Source organism: Acomys minous (genome assembly GCF_964271855.1).
Source record: "Acomys minous genome assembly, chromosome: 16".
Classification (NCBI taxonomy): domain Eukaryota; kingdom Metazoa; phylum Chordata; class Mammalia; order Rodentia; family Muridae; genus Acomys; species Acomys minous.
Genome location: NC_140498.1, coordinates 38,849,333 through 38,870,820, shown reverse-complemented (window position 1 = coordinate 38,870,820; position 21,488 = coordinate 38,849,333). Strand labels below are relative to the sequence as shown.

Sequence of the window (21,488 nt, the reverse complement as noted above, 5' to 3'; positions counted from 1 at the left end):
GGCAGGGTTGCTGGGGCAGGGGTGTGGTCGGGGTGTGGGGGAGGGGAGCCTTGTCGCTTTTCTGCATGATAGCCTTTAGGGTCAGACTCATCTCATTCCAAGAAGTTCAGTTTGGCATAGAATGCTTTAACCATGCCCCCCAACACCTGAACTCCCCCAAAATGCATACCCTGGGCGTGGCTGGGTTGGGCAGGCCAGGAGTTTAATGACCGACTTTCTCTGGGACAGTGCCCAGTGTGTCTTGCACCATCACTTAGCATCATCTACCCCATGTATATGTATCCAGGCAGGTGACTGCCCTGCAATAGGACCAGGTCCACCCTACCTGAGTCTGAGCAGAATCTAGAGCAAGACCAAGCCAGAAGCCCAGGGGATGGTGATGGCTGGGGAACAAGCCATTGTTTTGAGCATTGTCACTTAGGATGACTTGTGACCTCTGTCCCTGTCACCCTTCTGTGAGACAAAAGCTGCAGTAGGTCTGTAGCTGCTGTGGTCAAGGCAACATGCATGAATTTGCCAGTCGGCCTTCCACAGTGGAGATGGCTTGAGCCTCCCCTGATGCTTAGGGACATGTGAAAGTGGTAGAGCTGACACCGCAGCTGCAGGTGCCAGGCACTCTTGTTACTGCCAGCCCATTGTCCTTTGCAGTGTGTTCTACAGAACCGGTCCTTCTACTCTGATTTATAGCTTGAACTTGTTCACAGCATGCCATCTCCTTCCCAGTCAGTTTTGACCAGGTTGGTGTGTAGGAGGCCTCTGTCCCACCTCCAACACAGAAAACAAATAAACAAAAGGTTAAAATTAAAAGAGTCGAGCTGGAGAGATGGCTCAGAGGTTAGGAGCACCGTCTGTTCTTCCCGAGTTCAATTCCCAGCAACCACATGGTGGCTCACAACCATCTGTAATGAGATCTGGTGCCTTCTTGTGGTGGGCAGGCACACGTGTGGGCAGAAAACTGTATAAATAATAAATAAATCTTTTTTAAAAATTAAAAGAGTCAAAAAAATTATGAGTCGTGGGGGAGGGCGAGTCAGGCTGGAGAGCTGGTTCAGAGGTTAAGAGCACTGACTGCTCTTCCAAAGGTCCTGAGTTCAATTCCCAGCAACCACACGGTGGCTCATGACCATCTAAATTGAGATCTGGTGCCCTCTTCCAGTGTACATGCAGGCAAAAGACTGTGTATATAATAAACAAATACATTTTTTTTAAATTAAAAGAGTCTCTGTGGGGCTGGGCACGGTAGGGCATGCCTTGTAACCCATGTACTGGTGGGCAGGACTTGGGAGCGGTGAGTGGGTTGGAGATGGGGGTGGGGAGGATCAGACGTTCACGACCAACCTAGTCTATATTATGGTTTTCAGAGGCCAGCCTGGGTTCCACGAAACTATGAAACTCATCTCAAAGACAAAAACAAAGCAAAACAACAACAAAACAAGGAGCCAGTGACTTTCATTTGAGGTCTGTGAAGCCAGCTTTGCTGTAATTCCAGCCTTTTGGAACCTTGATTTGGGATACTAGAAGCGCTGTGTACATTTCTCCTGTGTCTCTCTGCAGAGAAGACAGCAATGTCGCCCTGGGGAGGTTTACTCGAATTTTGTGAGTTTGAGGAAGGGCATGGCTGAAGACCACACCACCGCACATCTTCAGTTCAGCGATACTTGGAGACAAGTGCCGAAGTCACATGGCTCAGAAACTTGTCCAGGGAGGCGTGCATCTCCGGACTGAAGTCTCCAGGATAGTGTCGGGCAAGAGTCACCAGTAGACAGTGGCTGAAGAACTGAAGAGAAAGAGAGAGAACCGTCCCGCCTTGCGTTTATCTCTCCTGGGCACGAGCCTTGAAGGGACCCATATCTCCAGCAAGCACAAATGCAGCTCAGACCCGGGGCTCACCTCAAAGTTAGCGGGCTCCACGCGGAGCTTGTGCGCATGCAGATCGCCGAGAGCAGACAGAGAACCGGGCAGGTCGTCCAGGTGGTGGACGGCGACAGTCAGTGCACGGGCCACCTTTTGGGCATGGGCTTTAACCTGGCTAGAGCCTGGCCTCAGGTCCAAGTGTGGGAAATAGGTTTTGGTGGAAGGAAAAGCCACAAAGGTCCTGCGAGAAGACTTGAGGGTTGGGCACAGCCAGACTGGGAGGTATAGAGAACCCGCTTTCTCCCCGCAGCCACTGGGAGGTGAGCCCGAGGGCGCCCGACTGGGTCCGTACCTCTCCAAGGCCTCGGTTGCGTAGATTCCGACGTTGCTGCTCATCTTCTTCCATAGCGCGAGGACCAGAGCGCGTTCAGCCTGGGACAGAGCCATCTTCATTGAGCTGTGCCTGCGCCCTGGCTGTGCTCAAAGATGCATCGAACCCCAAGAAGCTGCTAGGGGGCGCTGCAGCGTTCCAAGTCGCCTGGGCGTTCATGAATTCTGGTTCAGCCTGGACATGCAGCCCTGCGTCTCCCTAGACTCCAAAGCCTCACATTTTAAAGTATTTACTGTATGAACAATGTTACCTAACAGACACTACCTGTTTATAATGGATTTTAGTGTGTATTTTGGCACTGTCGACTTATCCTGCCTCCTGAGTCCCTAGCATACTTCATAGGTTTTTTTTGATCATTCACTATGGAAAGGATTTCTTCTTCTTGGCGTTGTCACTGAAGGAGCCCTTACCCATAATCGGGTGTATCTTATTTTATTTTTCCTGGAGCACATCTTTTTTCATTAAATCCCATACATAATTAAGTCTACATCTAAAGGGAGTGGAGAGATGGCTCAGCAGTTAAAAGCACTAACTGTTCTTCCAGAGGACCTAGGTTAGATTCCCAGCACCTGCATGCCGGCTTACAGTTGCCCGTAACCTCAGGTCCAGTGGATGTGAAGCTCTTTTCTGTCTTCCACGGTCATGCAAGTAGTTCATGGACATTCATGCAGCCAAAGCGTCCACATGTGTAAGATAAAATTAAGGAAATTTAAATGTACATTAAAAATCCCCTTTAAACTGGGTGCTGTGGCCCAGGTACAGATTAATCTTAGGTGGCAGATTAATCCAGGAGGTGAATGCAAAGGATCTCTGTGAGTTCAAGACCACCCTGGTCTAAATATGGAATTCCAGGCTAGCCAGAGCTGCATAATGAGACCCCCCCAACTCTACACTATGTCCCCCTCTGCCCCCCACAAATCCTCTTTAAGAAGATCCAACTGTGCTTCAAAAATATATCTTCTCAGAGGTATGAAAATTAAGGGGATGAGAAATAGTATAACCCAGATCCTAGGGCAAGTTCCTTTGGGGACAACGACATTTATGAGTGCCTGTAATAGAGCTCAGTGATGACAGCAAGAAGCAATGACACACTTGCTTGGTTCTATGTGGCATACTACATTAAAGATGTTATTTTTGTTTGTTTGTGTGTGTGTGTGTGTGTGTGTGTGTGTGTGTGTTTGTGCGTGAATATGATCTACCTCCCAAGTTCTGGTATTTCAGACATGTGCCACAAAGCCCTGTGTGTTTTAGCCATCTTTGATGTGTACAAGTCAGTGACATTACCTTCATCCACAGTGTTGTGCCATCATCACTGCTACCCATCTCCAGGACCTTTACTCACCTAAGCAGAACCTCCAGCCCACTAGCCATAGCTACCCAACCACCCAAGCCCCTGCCAACCAGGAGGCTGTCTGCTGTCCCTCTCCTTTGCTTTTTTTTGATATTTTGAAAACAATGAAATCATGCACTGTGCGGCCTTTGTTCTATATGGCTTCTTCCACTCAACAGTTTCTTTTTTAAGGGTTCAGCCACATAGTATAAGAAATTTACTCTTTAGTGTCAATGGCTGAAAAATATTCTATTATGGGGTACAGATGTACCTCAGTTGGTAGAATGCTTGTCTAGAGTGTGTGTATACTTGCATGCATGCAAGTATGTTTGGGTGGATGTGTGGATGGATGGATGGGTGGGTGGATGGATGGGTGGATGGATGGGTGGGTGGGTGGATGGATGGATGGATGGATGGATGGGTGGGTGGATAGATGGGTGGATGGATGAGTGGATGGATGGATGGATGGATGTTTGGATGGATGGATGGATGGATGGATGGATGGATGGATGGATACAGCCCTGAGTTCTCGTGCACTGTATAAACTGGACATGGAAGCACAGATCTGGAATGTCAGCACCCAAGAGATAAAAGCAAAACCAGCAGGTGCTCCCAAGAAGAGACCTGATACCCTATGAGCATATACAGGGGGAGGAAGTCCCTCTCAGTCACAGTCATAGGGGAGGGGAGTAGGGGGAAAATGGGAGGGAGGGAGGAATGGGAGGACACAAGGGATGGGATAACCATTGAGATGTAATATGAATGAATCAATAAAAATTTTAAAAAACCCAGCAGGTGCTCAAGGTCATCCTTGGCTGTGTATAAAGTGTTTGAGGCCAGCTTGGGCTACCAGAAGCCCTATCTGAAGAAAAAGAAAAAAGGAAGGAAGGAAGGAAGAAGGAAGGAAGAGCAAGCAGACCTTTTTGTTGTATTAGCCACCTGTTGCCTACCCACATGCTCATGTGGCATCTCTCCAGTTTTAGCTGTCTTTCTAGTGGATCCCACACTAAAGTACACTGGTGTTAGGGGCATCGCAACCTGAGAGGGTCTGTGACAGGGATTCTCAAGAGATGATTCTTTGGCTCAGGGAGAAAAGACATAGCCATCAGTGAGGGTTTGGGATGGACTGCTGCCAAAGATTCTGATACCCAGACTCAGAACCTGCTTTGTAAGGAGAAGGCATATGTGTGTGCAGGATGGGTATGTGGGTGCTGAGCCACCTCAAAGACTGGGTCTTCAGCTCTCTCTCTCTCTCTCTCTCTCTCTCTCTCTCTCTCTCTCTCTCTCTCTCTCTTAATTTGCTCAGTCTTTTACATTTTTTCTTGTTTATTATTATCTTATGTGAATTGGCATTTTTGCTTGCAGACATATCTGTGTGAGGGTGTCAGATCTTGGAGTTACAGACAGTTGTGAGCTGCCATGTGGGTGCTGGGAATTGAACCCACATCCTCTGGGACAGCAGTCAATACTCTTAACTGCTAAAGCCATCTCTCTAGTCCCAAGTCTTGGGAGGCCCTTGATGGTCCTCAGACATTAGCGTCCAAAGGGTGGGCATGCTGTGTGGCACCTGCACACACCCGAATGGTGTCTGTAGTTCCACCGATCACCCCCAGTTTCCCTCAGGTTATGTCTGGCCTTCTCAGGGAGCCTAGGGGAGGGTGGAGGATTCATTATCACGCTGGGAAAAGGAGGATTGTACTAGCCATCTGTTGTGGAGGCCTGAAAGATCTGGTCCTGTGTGTGTGTGTGTGTGTGTGTGTGTGTGTGTGTGTGTGTGTGTCTGTGTGTCTGTGTAAAATGAAAGGTAACAGCGGAGAAAGAACTTGTATTCGAGCAAATTTATGTTGAACCTGATGGGAGAGCCAGGGTCGGAGTGAACCGAGTCAGGCACTGTGGGGCCGGGCATGGGGGGCGTAGGAGGAGTTGGGGGGTTAGGGGGGGAGAGGTTGTCCAGAAATGCTAGGCAAATAACTTTGGTTGGTCCCTCTTCCCTCTACTTCCCCTTTCTCTTTCCTCCTCGCCCTTCCTGTCTGTGTCTCCCATACACTCTAGGGCTCCCCCCACATCTTGGCACCTTTGCAGCCGCAGAGAACCAAGCACACAGACTTCCTACTCAGGCTTTATTCAAAGACCAAGAGGTACAGGTGCGAGGGAGGGAAGAGGGCCTGGCCAGAAGGCAAGCTGGGCAGGAGGCAGCCCCGAGGCTCCAGCTTAACGGTACTTGGAGGTCAGCACGGTGCTCACAGTGGCAAGGAATTTGTCCAGAGAGGCGTGCACCGCGGGGGTGAAGTCCGCAGGGTGGTGGCTGGCCAGGGTCACCAGCAGGCAGTGGCTCAGGAGCTGCGGAGACAGGAAGGGTCAGTCTGTGGCAGCAGTAGCTAGCCTGCTGCCTGGGCTCCCCTTTCTGGAAGCACTGTGTCCTTCCTACTGATCCCCTATGCCCCCCCCCCCCCCGCCGCCCCGCTAGGCTTGACCACACACCTTGAAGTTGACAGGGTCCACACGCAGCTTGTGGGCGTGCAGGTCACTCAGAGCGGACAGGGCACTGGGCAGGTCATCCAGGTGGGATGCAGCTGTGGCCAGGGCATCAGCGACCTTCTTGCCATGACCCTGGATCTGGGCGGAGCCGTGGCTTAGATCAAAGTGAGGGAAGTAGGTCTTGGTGGTGGGGAAGCTAACGAACATCCTGTGGGAAGAGAGGTGGGAGGAGGGCTTGAGGTGACAAGAAAACAAGCTAGGAGCTGCCCACTGAGCACCAGGTTTGCAGTGGATGCCTTGGTCCTTACAGAGCAAGGCCCCGGTCTCACCTCTCTAGGGCCTCCGCACCATACTCAGCACCATGGCCGCCAATCTTGTCCCAGGCAGCCTTGACATTGGCTTTGTCGTCCGCAGAGAGCACCATGGTGATTTCTTCCTGAGTCTGTCAGAATCAGAAGTGGGTTGGAGCTGCAGCAAGCTGACTTATATGCCTGCAGCGCTTGGGACACGCCCTCAGAGAGGCCCTCATTGGCTGGCCTTCTGTGCTCTGCCCAACAAGGCTAGCTAGGGCCCCCCAGACTCTGTGTGAGTATGTGTGTGTGTGTGAACTGGCCTCTCCTGGGTGCAGCTAATGCTGATCACCCGCCTGGATGCTTTTTGCTCCTTCCTATGTCTCTGATGATGGTGTTTGGGAAGAAGGAAGGACCCCACTGCTTTGGGCAGGGAAACAAGTCTTTCAGACCTGCCTGAGCAGTGCCCATCCCCCTCCACCTCGCACAGGGTCCCAGTTTCTCACCCTCCTAATCCACAAGCCCCAGGCTTCACCCCGATTTTGAGACCAAGAAGGGTAAAGTGCTAGAGACCCACAGAGGACCCCTCTCCCTCTCTCTTCCTTTTTGTCTACTCTCTCCTCTCCTTTCTCTTCTCCTCCCTCCCTCTCTCCCTTCCTCTTTGTATGGACAGGCCCTGCCCTAGTGTCCAGCTGGCCTGGAGTCCTTTGGTTCAAGTGACTTCTCCTAGCTCAGCTCAGCGCTCTGGGGACCCGGGAGTGCAGGAGCAGGTCAGCAGCCTGACTTGCACCTTAGCTGCCCAGTGCTACCATAGGAGAAGAAGGAGATGCTGAGAGCTGGGTTTGCTGTCACACACGGAGAGCCTCAGGTACTGGCAGGCTGAGGCAGGAGGATTGCTTGAGCCCAGGACTTTAAGGTCAGCCTGTGCAAAGAGAGACCCCGTTCTGTCTTTATGATAGAAGCAAACAATACCAAAAAGCTGGGGTGTAAGTGACTAGCAGAATGTTCACCTAGCATGGGGAAGGTTTTGGATTCAGTCCCCAGCACTGCCAAGTAAGTAGACAAGAAACCAGAGCAGGAGGCAGCGGTCAGTGGAAACTTGTGGGCTCAGTGCTGGCTGCTTAGACTTAGGGTGAGGGAGACAGAGCAGAAGGGCTAAGGTCCCAAATGGGAATAGTGTACACAAAAAAGGGCCAGGGAGGCAGGCAGGATGGCACACCCTGTAATCCCAGCACTCAGGGAGGCAGAGGCAGGCGGATCACTGTGAGTTTGTGACCAGCCTGGTCTACAAAGTGAGTCCCAGACAGCCATGGTTACACAGAGAAACCCTATCTCAACCCTATGCCCCTCCCCCTCTCAAAAAGGGTCTGGAGCTCTTAGTGGCTGTCCATTTCTTCTCCTTGTCTTCTCTATCTCTTTGTTTCAGTCTCTCTCTCACTCTTCTTTCCTTTCTTTCTTTCTCCTGCTCACTTCTTTTCCTTCTACTCTTCTCTTTCTCTGTTTTTTTTTTCCTTTTTCCTTTGGAATAGGTAGTCATTAGCCTAAGCTGACCTTTGAACCCCACATTGCTGTTGCCAGACTTGATCCGTTTTTTTTTTCTGTGCTCCCATTGATCCTGATCTTCTGCTCTTTCGCCTTCCATCTGTGAAGTTTTAGGGTTACAGTTGTGCCCCAAAAACATTTAGTACCTTAGTTTATTTCAAGATCAGTCTGTCCTTGAACTAGTTATGCCCCTGCCTCAGTCTCCATAGTATCTGGGGCCCAGTACCCTGAGACTTGTTTTGATTTGTTCTAATGTTGTATGTTTAGCTGGTGGGGGGGGGGGTCCATGACATTTCAGTGGAGGTGGCACATCTTCAGACTGTCTTCCTCAGTCCTCTGAGAGAGCCATCCTGGGAACAATGACTCTTGCCAGGATTTGGGCATTTTCAAGCTATTCCCGCTTGTTCCCTTCCTCTGCTACAGCTGCAGAAGTGTCCTTCTGCCAAGACAGTAGAATCAGAGGCACTGCTGACATGTTAGTGACACAGAGAACCCGGACACATAGGTCGCCACCCAGACAGATGCTATTCAGGACATGCAGGACTGAGACGAGGGCCTGGGATGGCAGGGCTTCTGTCCCTACGCTTCTGGCTTAGCAGAATCTAGAGGTCAGCTCCTTGGCCACAAGTCCCAAAAGGTGTCCAGAGAGCTGCCACCTCTGGGGTGACTTTATCTGGGGGGGAGGCTGGAGTTATCAGAAGCTATGGAAAGAGGTACTGTTGGTCGTTTGTCAGAGTCGGCGGAGAGCTCCTCGCTTCGGTTAGGAGTTTCTGGAACTCCTGGGGTTGGTTTCAAGTCCTGAGCCGTCCACCCGTTCCTCTTTCTGAGCCCTGCCCACTCTCTGGCTTTGAAGCTGGCCTGGAGCCCACACTGCTGGTGGACATGTAGTTCACTCAGACTGACAAGAAAGTAGGGAAAGTGCTCAGTTTGGTCCCTTTCATGGCTCAGCTCCTGGGCTGCCTTTTTGGCTTGAGTGTTGACCTGGACAGAGTCAGGGTTCTGGCTGTAGTCTAAGGAAGTAGGCCCTGAGGAAACTACTGAGCGTCCTATGAAGGGTAAAGGGTAAAGGGTAAAGGGGATTGGGAAAGGTTGGGGCAAGTACAGTTAGGGGCTGCAAACTGGACTGAGAGGCTGCATCTGGGGTTCAACCCAGGGGTTAGAGCAGGGGAGTGGGCGGGAGACCCCTTCTGACAGTAATCAGCCCCCAGTCTTTCAACCTCGTCCCGGATAGCCTTATGTTGACTTTATCATCAACAGAGAGAGGCATGGGGGGTTCTTTCTGAGTCTGTGTCTGAACCTGCACTGCTGGATGTGTGAAGCGCTGCCCGTTTGTGTTCCATGTTTGCCTGCAAAGGTCACGGGCATTGGCTGCGAAAGGGAGGATGAATGCATGAGAAAAGTGTGGATCTGTTTTGGGAATGGTATGAGGACTTGGAAAAAGATACACTCCCTGGCCCTAGGCTGCTTCCTAAAGACCCTGGAGAGTGCCCCCACCCCCACCCCCGCCATCACCATGCAAGTAGCAGGTGTTCCCCTAAGTGCGCCTGGTGGCAGGCAATCAGCCTCAAGGTAGCCGCACTCTAGGGTGCTGAATTTGGCACAAGTGAGGAGTGCTCTAGGGGCCAGACCTCTCCAAACAGCGCTCCCCTACCCCCTACCCGCTCTGCCCCATCCACTCTGCGGAGTTCTGCAGGAACACAGAGCCCTTCCGCCTGTCCACAGAAACATGCCCAGAGTGAGGCGATCAGATGGGGCTTTTGTCAAAGACTCACTTCTGTGCGGCAGAACCTATGAAGGCAGTTAGTTACTGGAAGTCTTCTATTCCTTTAAGAACAGAGACACCCCCTACCCTAGCTGCTAGGGTGGCGGAAGTTGTGACGTCAGGCTTTGAGGAATTCCCGATATCCACCCACCACACTCTGCGAAGCAATTAGGAAAGGTGAGGAGAAGCACAGCTGACAGAGGACCTGCGTGGGGCTAACCCTGCGACGCTCTGCTTCCTGCGTGCTGTTCTCAAGGGCAAGACCCTCCCCCAACCACCCTAGGAATGTCCTCTAGGTAGTGTGTAAACACGGCGTTCCTGCGAATCCCCAGTGCATCCTGTAGTGCCCCTTCCCCCATTTCCTTCCAAGACTGAGAACACAGGACAATTTATTTCCTTCTTCAACCATTTATTGGAGATTCTGGGAAAGACCGGAGGGAGGGTTCAATGAAGGGGAGGAAAGGGGTCGTAGCCGGTCTTGGGCGGGGGTGGGGGTGGGGCCGTCGTGGCGGTCGTGGCGGTCCTGGCGATGGCTTTTAGCGGTACTTCTCAGTCAGGATGGAAGACAGGATAGACATGAACTTGTCCCAGGCTTCGTGGACCTCAGCCGTGAACTCGGCGGGGAAGCGTGCGGCCAGGGTGACCAGCAGACAGTGGGACAGGAGCTGCGGAAGAGGGGAAGGAGGTTCAATGCTCAGTGCAGCGGAGAGGCCACCCGCTTTTCTTCCGCGTCTCCTTCCCTCCTGACCTCCCCCTTGCATTTTCACAAACCCACCTTGAAGTTGACCGGGTCCACACGCAGGATATAGGCATGCAGCTCGCTCAGCTTGGTCAGAGCACTGGAGAGGTTATCGATGTTCTTAACCGCATCCCCCACGGCAGTCAGGATCTTGTAGCCATGGGCACGCAACTGCTGGGACCCCGGGTGCAGGTCGAAGTGCGGGAAATAGGTCTTTGTCTGGGGGTAGCTGCAGAAGAGCCTGGAGGTTGGGAGAAAGCGTTAGCTCTGCAAGGGCCCGTTAGGCCGAGGGCTAGGTCCCCGTCTATTGCCTTGAACTCAAAACTTAAGGGGTACGCAGAAAAACAAAACAAAACAGTATAGTGTTTAAAGAAATGAAATTAAATGCCAAAAAAAAAAATGTACATTGAGGGTAATACAAAAAGTAAAACCAAAACCGGGTCTGGAGAGATGGCTCAGTGGTTATGAGCACTTTATTGTCCTTGAAGAGAACTCACAACTGTCTGTAACTAAGGTGCAAGAGGATCTGATGCCTCTAGCTTCTACTGGCACCTGTGCTCACACACACACACTAACTAACTTAAAACCCAAGTTAGATGCTATCATTTCCTGTTGCACCAGGTCCGTATGGCAAGGCCCCGTGGAGCCCCATGGAGGACTTTGGTGAGTGAGGACTGTAGGACTAATTTCACAGTGCCCTCCATGTTTTCCCCACTGCCACTGTCCTTACGGTCCTTACCATGCTCTCCTCACGACCCATTTTCAGCGGCTTCTCCTCACTAACATCTCCTCGTCACCCGCCTTCTCGCTGATCCCTCTTTTGAACTGGCTACTCAAGCCATGGCTCCCGGACTTACCTCTCCAGAGTCTCAGTGCCGATGCTCTCTGCCTGAGCAGCCATCTTGTCCCACATGGACATGATAATGGCTCTCTCGTTCTTCATCAGAGACATGGTGGTGCTGGTGGTGAGGGTTGGAGGCTGTGCTGGAGCTGAGTGCACTCAAGACTGGCCTGACAGTGCTTGTCCCAGGGTCCCCTTATATACACATAGTCGGGCCCCCCCCCCAAGGCTGTGGCCACTGGTTAGGAGAGGGGAGGGGGCTTGCAGGGTGGAGCCTGTTATCAGACCCGGTGACAATGGGGACCAGGGCCTGGTGGCCCCTTGGCCTTAGGAGGGGTGTTGGTCACCGTCTCACACAGAATCCAGGAGAGATAGGGGCCCAGCCGTGGTGGGACGTCATTCCTGTGTCCAGATCTGCGCTGTCCTTTCTTGTTTCTGAATCACAAATTGTCTGTGCCATCGCTGTCCCCTAGTTTCTGTGACTCTTGGGTTTCCTCCAAGGAAGCAGTCGCTCTCACTCGGTACTGAGGGAAGAACATGGAAGTCTGTTCCCACCAGGAAGAGGTGACAGGTCCACAAAAGACAATTGTCAGTTTGCAGCATGGCCCCTCCACCAACCAGTGAAGCGCACAAGTCTTGTAGTTTGACCTTAACATGCAGTTAAGTTGACTTGCTCATTGTCCTGGATTGACACATACATAGATTTATGTAGTTCCACCGTCCCATAAACTCCCACAGCCACCAGTTTGCAGCCTCGTCCTCCTCTTGTTCCTAACCTAAGCCTTGCTAAACCATCTCTTTTTCAAAACTGTACGTAACTGGAATCATACAGCATCGTGTCCTTTTAACGCTGCCTTCTTTCCCCTTGTACAATGTCCCATAAGTTCCTCTGCTCTTATATGTCTCAGTGGTCCGCTACTTTCTATTTCATGGATTGAATGTACAGCAGTTTAGCCTTTCATGCACTTTTTCTAGTGTGGGGCTGTTACAGATACCGATGCTCTGAGCCATCCTGGAGAGCTGTGTGAATGGGGGTGGGGGGGCTGGGGGTGGTGGTGGTGGTGGGGGCTGTTTCTCTCTATCCCTGTCTGCAGATGTGTCTGTATCTAAGTAGGATTCCTGGCGCATGGAAAGGGAACATTTACCCTTATAAGGAATTACCAAACCGTTTTCATGAGTGTCTTTTCTGTTTTGTGTTCCTTTGTATCAATGCTAGAGTTTTTTAAAAAATATATTTTATTAATTTATTCATATTACATCTCAATGGTTATCCCATCCCTTGTATCCTCCCATTCCTCCCTCCCTCCCATTTCCCCCTTACTCCCCTCCCGTATGACTGTGACTGAGGGGGGACCTCCTCCCCCTGTATATGCTCATAGCTAGAGTTTTTTTTTTTTTTTTAATTTTAGCTGTTTGACAGGTAAATACTGACGGTTGCATTGTGGCTGAAAATTGTATGTCTCCAATGACCAGTGACGGAAGATCTCTCTCTCTGTGTCTATTTGCCATCCTTAGTAGCTCAAGGACTTTGTCCACTTCTTTTTTTTTCCAAAACAACAACAACAAAGTACTTTATCTACTTTTAAACTGAACTATTTTATTACTGGTGATTTGCAAGTGTTCTCTGTATAATCTGGATGCATTTTTAGGGGATCAGATATGCTATTTGCAAATATTTTCTACTAATTTTCCACTTTTCAGTTCATCTTTAATTTTTTTCATATCATTTATTTCGTGAGGGGCATATGTGTGCCACAGCACATATGTGGGACCAGAGGACTACCGACTCAGGTTGTGAAGCGTGATGCTAACTGCCTCTACCCACTGAGATATCTCACCCAGGTCTCAGTTCATCTTAATAGTCCTTTTTATAGAGCCAACATTTTAATTTTAATGAAATCTAACTGATCTAACTTCTATTTATCTATCTACTACCTATTTATCATCTATTTACCTATTTATTTTGATTTTTTTAAAATTTTCTTTCTTTTTATTTTGTGTGCATTGATGTTTCGCCTGCATGTATGCCTGTGTGAGGGTGTCAGATCTTGGAGTTACAGACAGTTGTGAGCCGCCATGTGGGTGCTGGGAATTGAACCCAGGTCCTTTGGAAGAGCAGTCAGTGCTCTTAACCACTGAGCCATCTCTCCAGTCCCTTATTTTGTTTTGTTTTGTTTTGTACTTTTAAGACAGAGTTTCTCTGTGTAGCCTTGGCTATCCTAGACTCACCTTATAGACTCGGCTGGTTGGAGTGATCCGCCTGCCTCTGCCTCCCCGAGTGCTGGGATTATAGGTGTATGCCAGCGCACCTGGCTCAAGCTTCTATTTTAGAACTCTTTCTTTTGGGCTGGGCTTAATGGTGAATGATTTTAATGCCAGCACTCAGGAGGTAGAGGCAAGTGCATCTTGGTGAATCTGAGGGCAGCCTGGGCTAATAGCAAGTTCTGGACCAGCCAGGGCTACATGGTGAGACTCTATATCAAAATTAAGTTAAATGGAAGAAAGAAACCCTGCTTCTTTTTTTGAGTCAGAGTCTCCTTGTGTAACAGTGGCTGCCTTGGACCAGGCTGGCGCTTTGAGATCCCACTGTCTCTACCTCCAGAGTGCTGGGATTAAAGTTTGGCCACCATATCCAGTTTAGGAAAGAATTCTTTTCAAGTCATGCGTATGAATTCACTGCCTGACCACAACACACAAAGGCTTTGCTTTTGTTTTGTTTTGGTTTTTTGGTTTTTTCGAGACAGGGTTTCTCTGTGTAGCCTTGGCTGTCCTGGACTCGATTTGTAGACCAGGCTGGCCTCGAACTCACAGGGATCCTCGTGCCTCTGCCTCCCGAGTGCTGGGGTTAAAGATGGTGTCACCATGCCTGCCTCCACACTAAGATTTTTTTAAAAATCAATATTTCCTTCTAAATGTTTCATAGTTATGTTTGATAGGTGATTCATTTTGAGATAATTTTTGTATGAGGTGTGAGGGTTAGGCCCATGTTAAATTTTTTGTTGTTGTCCATAAATGTCTGTTTCACTGTCAATTGTTGCAAAGGCTCGAAGGTCTTTATACATTCACCTCTTACACTGACTGTCTCCTGTGGATGTGTGCTTGCCTGGCGTGACTGTCTCCTGTGGATGTGTGCTTGCCTGGCGTGACTGTCTCCTGTGGATGTGTGTTTGCCTGGCGTGACTGTTTCCTGTGGATGTGTGCTTGCCTGGTGTGACTGTCTCCTGTGGATGTGTGCTTGCCTGGTGTGACTGTCTCCTGTGGATGTGTGTTTGCCTGGCATGACTGTTTCCTGTGGATGTGTGCTTGCCTGGCGTGACTGTCTCCTGTGGATGTGTGCTTGCCTGGCGTGTGTGAGGCTCTGAACTCAGCCCTCAGCTGGACATTCCCCCACTCCATGCTAATTAGCTGTCACTTCTCTGCATCTTGGCCAAGATGGAGCCTAATCATTAATTAGACACGTTTTCATTACATTTTACTTATTTATTGGGCCACGGCACACAACTGGAGGTCAGAGGACTTTCCAGAATCAGTTCTTGTCTTCTACTGTGTGGATTGTAGGAGTGGAACTCCATCATCAGACTTCCTCAGCCATCTTGCTGGCCTGAATTAGCCATACTGTGATAGGGCAGTTTGTGGACTCTACTCGTCTGGTTGATTGATGGATATATGTTTAGCCACATTGACACTGCCTTAATTGCTGTAACTTTATGATAAGGCCTAAAGTTGGGTAATACCCCAAAAAATGAGAGGAAAAAATTACTTACTAATTGATTTTTATTTTTTTATTTTATTTTTGGTTTTTTGAGACAGGGTTTCTCTGTGTAGCTTTGACTGTCCGGGACTCATTTTGTAGACTAGGCTGGCCTTGAACTCACAGGGATCCGCCGGCCTCTGCCTCCCTGAGTGCTGGGATTAAAAATATGAGCCACCACACCTTGCTAGTTCTGTCTTTTTAAATTTTATTTTAGATATAGGGTTTTTCTGTGTAGCCTTGGCTGTCCTGGAATCATTTAACACAGGCTATTAAGACAGTTCTTAGCCGGGCATGGTGGTGCAGGCCTTTAATCCCAGCACTCGGGAGGCAGAGGCGGGCGGATCGCTGTGAGTTCGAGGCCAGCCTGGTCTACAAAGTGAGTCCAGGATGGCCAAGGCTAACACAAGAGAAACCCTGTCTCGAAACCCCCCCCCCCAAAAAAAGGCAGTTCTTTAGGCCTCTCTTGAAATCATCAGCCGTAGTGTAACCAACTGCTGGTCTTCAGTCAGGGACATCACAGGAATATTACCAATCCTAACCTGAAGTGGAAATGACCCAAATGTTCTTTCTTCTCCCTTCCCTCACCCCCTTTTCCCACCACAACTCTGACAGGGTGTAGCCATGCATGACCCTGAACTTCCGGTCCTCTACCTCTGGAGTGCTGGGGTTCCAAGCCTGTGCCACCTCAGTCATGTGGTGCTGGGGGACTGAGCCCAGGGCTTCCTGCATGCTAGGCAGGCACTCCCCCAGCTGAGCTACATTCCTAGCCCTGACAGGGGCATTTTCAAAGTTAGAAAAAACAAAACAACAATAAACTGCTGGACTTTCCCCAAAAGATGGTCAATTTACATTTCCGCTGATGCTGTGAGTGTCTCTCTTAAACAACTGAGTCTGCTGATCTTCCGGTCTCCTTTAATTTAGCCTTTCTGGTCAGGAGGGCAGAGATTTCTCTTGTGGTTCCCATTTCATTTCCTGTTTCCTTTTCACAACTTCACTGGCTACCGGATTTCCTCTTTCTTTCTTTCTTTTTTCTTTTTTGGTTTTTTGAGACAGGGTTTCTCTGTGTAGCTTTGGCTGTCCTAGACTCGCTTTGTAGACTAGGCTGGTCTCGAACTCGCAGCAATCCTCCTGCGTCTGCCTCCCGCGGGCTGGCATTAAAAACATGCACCACCACATCCAGCTTTTTTTTTTTTTCCAAGACAGAGTTTCTCTGTGTAACAGCTTTGGCTGTCCTCGAACTCACTCTGTAGTCCAGGCTGGCCTCGAACACACGGAGATCTGTCTGCCTCTGCCTCCCAAGTGCTGGGATTAAAGGTGTGTGCACCACCACCGCCGACCTTTTTTTTTTTTTTTTTTTTTTTTTTTTAAGACAAGAGTTTTCCTGTGTTGCCATGGCTGTCCTGAACTAGCTTTGTAGACCAGGCTGGCCTCAAACTCCCAGTGATCCGCCTGCCTCTGCTTCCTTGACTGCTGGGGTTACAGGCGAGTGCCATTGCTCCAAGCTGATTTCCTCTTTCTCAAGTATCTAAGTGATGCTTAGTTTTCTGTTGTGCTGGTCATACTGATGTGTCAAAATTTGAAAAATATTCTGGATATAATTTCTTTATCAGTTTTACACATTTTATCTCCCCTAACTCTGTAGTTTGTAGTGTTTCTCCTAGTGCTGGACATCAAAGCTCAGCCCTAGCACATGCTGCTAAGTTGACACTCTACATTGAGATATAGCTCCAACCTGCCTCGTTCTGATGAGTAACGGTGACAAGTTTGTAATGTTTTTCCCTCTGTGTGGACTTGGCTCTCTTGAAACTTGCGCTCTAAACCAGGCTGGCCTCAAACTCACATCAATCCGCCTGCCTCTGCCTCTTGAGTGCTGGAATTAAAGGTGTGCACCACCACTGCCTGGGCAAGTTTGTAATTTTAAACTAAAGAGTGGTGGCATACAATTGTAATACCATATACAGTATTGGAGGCTGAGGCAGGAGGACTGCTGTGAGTTTGCAGTCAGGCTGAACTACATAGTGTTTTCCAGGCCAGCCTGGGTGACAGAGACCTTGCCCCAAAGAAGAAGACAAACATGACAAAAAGAAGTTGTAGTTTTAATGCAGTTAATTTGTGAATTTGTTGACTTCTTGGAAAAAAATGTCACATCCTTACATCTGAAATACTCTGCCCATCTGTGTATGACAGACAAATTATAATTATGATATTTCTGTGTAATGAGATACTTTGCAGCCATAAAAATAAAGTGATACACGCTGCAACATGGGTAGACCTTGAAAACGTCATATAAAGCAAGAGAAACAGACTCAGAAAGGTATGCATTATGACAGCAAACATTTGGATCAGGGAGATCCTTAAAGGGAGCGCACTACGCTTATCAGCCTGGGGAGTTGGGGAGAGGGAAGGGTGCTTATAGGGAGATCACTTTTTGAGGTGATGAAAATGTTCTGGCTCTAGAGAGAGGTGATGGTTGTACACTGTCATGAATATAAAAACACTGCTGAAATGTTATGCAACGATGACGATGATGATGATGAAGATGATGAAGAAGAAGATGACGACGACGATGATGATGAAGAAGAAGATGATGAAGATGATGATGAAGAAGAAGAAGAAGAAGATGATGATGATGATGATGATGATGATGTTTTTCCAGACAGGGTTTCTTGGCTGTCCTGGACTTATTTTTGTATTTAAAATAAATTTTAAGCTGGGAGTGGTGGCACATGCCTTTAGTCCCAGCACTCGGGAGGCAGAGGCAGGTAGCTCTCTGTGAGTTTGAGACCAGCCTAGTCTACAAAGAGAGTCCACACCAACCAAGGCTACACACTTTAATTTTATTTACTATTTTTTTGGGGGGGGGCACTGTTCCATGCTATGGTGCATGTGTGGAGGTCAGAGTACAACCTGTGGGAATAGCCTTTCTCCTACCTTGTTCCCTGGGATTGAACTCAGGTTGTCAGACTTGGTGGCAAGTACATTTACCCATAAGCTATCCAAGTTAGCTAACTGGCTTCATTTCTGTTTTGTTTGCTTTTTTTGAGTTGAGGTCTTGCTATGTAGATCAAGCTCCCCTGGAACTTTTTGCTATGCAACCTACACTGGTGTTGAATTTGCAACAATTCTGTCTTTGCCTCCTGAGTGTTACAGGCATGTACCGCTATGTCTGGCAACTTTCTGTTTTTTGTTTTTGTTTTTCAAGATGAGGCTTCTCTGTCTAGCCTTGGCTCTCCTGGAACTCACTCTGTAGACCTGGCTGGCCTTGAACTCATAGAGATCCCCCTGCCTCTGCCTCCCAAGAGCTGGGATTATAGGCCTTTCCTACCACGCCAGCCCTTTATGGTTTTTTTGTTTTTGTTTTGGTGTGTGTGTGTGGGGGGGATGAACTTGAGCTTCTGATTCTCCAGTCTCAAATAGAGCCAGAATATAAAATATGTAAAATAAAGCAAAATAAAGAGTAGCGGGTGTGGTGGCGCACACCTTTAATCCCTATGTAGAGAGACCCTGTTTCAAAACAAAACAAAACAAAACAAAGAATAAAAGCATGTTTAAATGTCAGGATTAAGCCAGGTGGTGGTGGTGCCCGTTTTTAATCCCAGCACTCAGGAAGCAGTGGCAGGCAGATCTCTGTGAGTTTGAGACCAGGCTGGCCTACATAAAAACCAACAACCTTACGAACATTTGTTGGGGCTGGAGAGATGACTCAGCGGTTAAGAGCACTGCCTGGTCGTCCAGAGGACCTGAGTTCAATTCCCAGGACCCACATGACTGTAACTCCAGTTCCAGGGGATCCAACACCCTTACACAGGCACACATGCAGGCAAAACATCAATGCACATAAAATAAAAATAAATCTTTTTTTTTAAAAAGAAGTCACGATTAAGAGAGATTCTAAGCACCTTTTTAAAAGCTTAGCAGGGACCTCCTGTATATTTGACAACAGTCTGTACTGGATTCCTTCGGGGGACATTTGTTAAGTGCTTTCTAAGTTCCTCACATGGCACCACACTCTCTTTGTGTTGGGCCTTCAACCCTCATAGCTACTCCTCAGCTCCTCAGGGTAGTTCTATCATCACTGGAGTTTTGTTGTTGCTTTGGTTTTTCTTTTTCTTTTTCTTTTTCTTTTTTGCTTTGGTTTTTCTAGACAGGGTTTCTCTGTGCAGCCTTGACTGTCTTGGACTTGCTTTGTAGACCAGGCTGGCCTCGAACTCACAGCTTTTTGCCTGCCTCTGCCTCCCTGATGCTGGGATTAAAGGCGTGTGCCACCACGTCCGGTTTGGATTTATTTTATTTTACTTTTTTAAGTTAAGGAACTAGAAGCTCAGGGAGGTTATAAAAGGTGACCACCGTTCCAACGGAGGAGGGGACTAGCCGAATGGTGTGGCTGTGGACTGGGTGCTGACTGGGTGGGGGCCATTCTTAGTCTTCCAGCAGTGGACACCAAGATCCCGGACACGAAGAGCCTGGACCCACGCAGGGTCCGGGATACCGGAGCTGCTGAAATACAGTCTGAACTGCAAGCTTCGGGCACATCTTGAACTTGGCTGAGATGAAGTAGAAGACCAGGTCCAGGGTCTGTAGATCCCCCTCCCCACAAGAAAGGTGACCGTGAGAGGGCAAGTTAACCGTGAGAGGGCAAGTTAACCTTGTTGGCTCAGTTCCCCCACTTCCGCCACTCAGCCCGCACTTCAGCGTTCTGAAGTGTCATCTCCAGCCACAGGATTCAGGACATGGCAGAGAGTTTATGATTATTCCTGTCACTTTTGTGAGCATGTGGCTCTTTCCTGGAGAGGCAGGAACACCCAGTGGAGAAGGTGGCTCCCAGATAGTGTCTGTGAGCCCCACCCAGCCCACTGGCTGAGCAAATGACAGGATTGATAAGGCATTCATAATGCTCTCCTACTCAGCCCAAGGGAGAGTCTGGGGGTGGGGGCCAGGGGGTGGAGGTGGGGGCAAGGGTCCAAGGGTCCAGTTTCCCAACGTCTACTTCTTCTATAGAGGAGGTTTTGAATCCACACTGTTTACATTTGGAATGAGGACTCACTTCTGTGGGACTCGAGTGGCAGAGGAGGCTACTACTCCCTGCAGAGCCGAGGCGGGTCCCAGTGCTGCACTGAGCAGTTTCAAACTCTGCTTCTGGTGGGGAACTTGGGGTCCACAGTGGAACCCACTGGTCCACAGGCCACAGTGCGACCATACATTGTGATTTCTGTATTAGCCAATGGTGTTTCTTAGCAATGGTGTGGACAGCTTCAGGGGTTGAGGAGGTCTGTAGGCTGGGATCTGGCAGTGTCCCTGTACTTAATCGTTATTTCCCTTTTTAGAGTTAATGGTGGCAGAAAAGGCTGAATGAAGCCAGGGCCCTGTGCATGAGGGCCAAGTGCTTACTAAGCAACATCTCCTACCTTTTGGAGAAGGTCTCCCAGGATTGAGACCTTCCTGCATGCTGGTGTTAACTTCCTGTCCTGCATCCTCGGTCTCCCTTGTAGCTGGAAATTGAGGTTTCCACCACTAAGGCTGGCTGTCACTATTAATGACACAGAAGAGCAAACTGTGAACGGTCCTGTGGAGGTTGCTGGCAAAAAGTGGGTCCTAAGATCATAGCTGGGGGGGGGAAAGACAGGGTTCCTTCCTTTAGGCCCCGCCTATCCCGGAGATGACCACTGGGGTCCAAGGCCTGGCTAATGGACTAGCATAATGGCCAGGGAAGTAAGAGGAAAGCCTGGACCACGGCCCTTCCCGGGCCCCTGTCCGCTCCCGCAGTCTCCGTGGGAAGGTCCCACGACTTCTTTCAGCCACCCCAGGAACTTGGCTCTCCCTCCCAGCCTCACTTCCCCTTCCTACTCCTGACTCCTAATTTGCATTCCCCCCCGCTGGGACACATGGTAGACATCCATTATTTTCTGCAACAGTCAGAACACACAGAACTGGGAAAAGGCTTGCAAAATGAGTCAGTGAGTATCACCCCTTTCACATAACACATCCATAACATCAAAGGGCAAACAAGTACAATTCTCAGATACTGGCAAATAATCAAACGATATGTTCTCCCTGAGTAATAGTTGAAAAAAAAAGCAATCCTCTTTGTAAATTTTGGAAACAAAAGAAATTAATGCTTCGGTGTTTTAAAAATTTATTTTTACTTTTTTGTTTTTCGAGACAGGGTTTCTCTGTGTAACAACCTTGGCTGTCCTGGACTCGCTTTGTAGACCAGGCTGGCCTCGAACTCCCAGCGATCCACCTGCCTCCGCCTTCCAAGTGCTAGGATTAAAGGCGTGCGCCACCAAGCCCGGGTGCTTCGTTATTTTTATGTGATGCACAAGCTGGTACGAATCCAACCACCGTACCTGTCCTCCCAGTTTCAAATTTATACTCTCTGGTCAGGTGTATGACTTTAAACTACACTGAAGCGCCCTTAGGGAGCCACCGCTGCTCAGGGCAGACGTCGCGCCTGCGCGTTCGGCCGTTCGGGCCTGCGCAGAGGCTGTGGTGCTGTGCCAGGCACCG

General features: G+C 49.2%; 3 protein-coding genes across 4 annotated transcripts; all 3 read right to left on the bottom strand.

The window, feature by feature from the left end:
* Positions 1-1,373: 1,373 nt before the first annotated feature.
* On the bottom strand, positions 1,374-3,012 carry HBQ1 (hemoglobin subunit theta 1). 2 transcript variants are annotated; one of them, XM_084763121.1, is made up of 3 exons: positions 2,207-3,012; positions 1,891-2,095; positions 1,374-1,777 (listed from the first exon to the last, which is right to left on the bottom strand). In XM_084763121.1, exons 1-3 carry the CDS (start codon positions 2,305-2,307, stop codon positions 1,649-1,651), a joined length of 435 nt encoding a protein of 144 aa, XP_084619247.1. In that variant the 5' UTR covers positions 2,308-3,012; the 3' UTR covers positions 1,374-1,648. The 2 variants fall into 2 exon arrangements, with proteins under 2 accessions (XP_084619247.1, XP_084619246.1); XM_084763120.1 differs by having other exon boundaries at positions 1,891-3,012.
* Positions 3,013-5,681: 2,669 nt separating this feature from the next.
* LOC311586863 (hemoglobin subunit alpha) lies at positions 5,682-6,535 on the bottom strand. Its single transcript, XM_084763123.1, has 3 exons — positions 6,383-6,535; positions 6,057-6,261; positions 5,682-5,915 (listed from the first exon to the last, which is right to left on the bottom strand). Exons 1-3 carry the CDS (start codon positions 6,475-6,477, stop codon positions 5,787-5,789), a joined length of 429 nt encoding a protein of 142 aa, XP_084619249.1. The 5' UTR covers positions 6,478-6,535; the 3' UTR covers positions 5,682-5,786.
* A 3,532-nt stretch (positions 6,536-10,067) lies between these two features.
* HBZ (hemoglobin subunit zeta) lies at positions 10,068-11,552 on the bottom strand. The gene is made up of 3 exons (XM_084763245.1): positions 11,244-11,552; positions 10,423-10,627; positions 10,068-10,312 (listed from the first exon to the last, which is right to left on the bottom strand). The coding sequence occupies exons 1-3, from the start codon at positions 11,336-11,338 to the stop codon at positions 10,184-10,186; spliced, it is 429 nt and encodes a 142-aa protein (XP_084619371.1). The 5' UTR covers positions 11,339-11,552; the 3' UTR covers positions 10,068-10,183.
* Positions 11,553-21,488: the final 9,936 nt, after the last annotated feature.

Coding starts and splice junctions, on each gene's coding strand:
- HBQ1 (XM_084763120.1), bottom strand. CDS start 2,307: ATGAAGATGGCTCTGTCCCAGGCTGAACGCGCTCTGGTCCTCGCGCTA. Junction 1,778..1,890: donor TGGAGCCCGCTAACTTTGAG/GTGAGCCCCGGG, acceptor CTTTCTCTTCAG/TTCTTCAGCCACTGTCTACT.
- LOC311586863 (XM_084763123.1), bottom strand. CDS start 6,477: ATGGTGCTCTCTGCGGACGACAAAGCCAATGTCAAGGCTGCCTGGGAC. Junction 6,262..6,382: donor GGTGCGGAGGCCCTAGAGAG/GTGAGACCGGGG, acceptor CTCTTCCCACAG/GATGTTCGTTAGCTTCCCCA. Junction 5,916..6,056: donor TGGACCCTGTCAACTTCAAG/GTGTGTGGTCAA, acceptor CTGTCTCCGCAG/CTCCTGAGCCACTGCCTGCT.
- HBZ (XM_084763245.1), bottom strand. CDS start 11,338: ATGTCTCTGATGAAGAACGAGAGAGCCATTATCATGTCCATGTGGGAC. Junction 10,628..11,243: donor GGCACTGAGACTCTGGAGAG/GTAAGTCCGGGA, acceptor CCCAACCTCCAG/GCTCTTCTGCAGCTACCCCC. Junction 10,313..10,422: donor TGGACCCGGTCAACTTCAAG/GTGGGTTTGTGA, acceptor CCTCTTCCGCAG/CTCCTGTCCCACTGTCTGCT.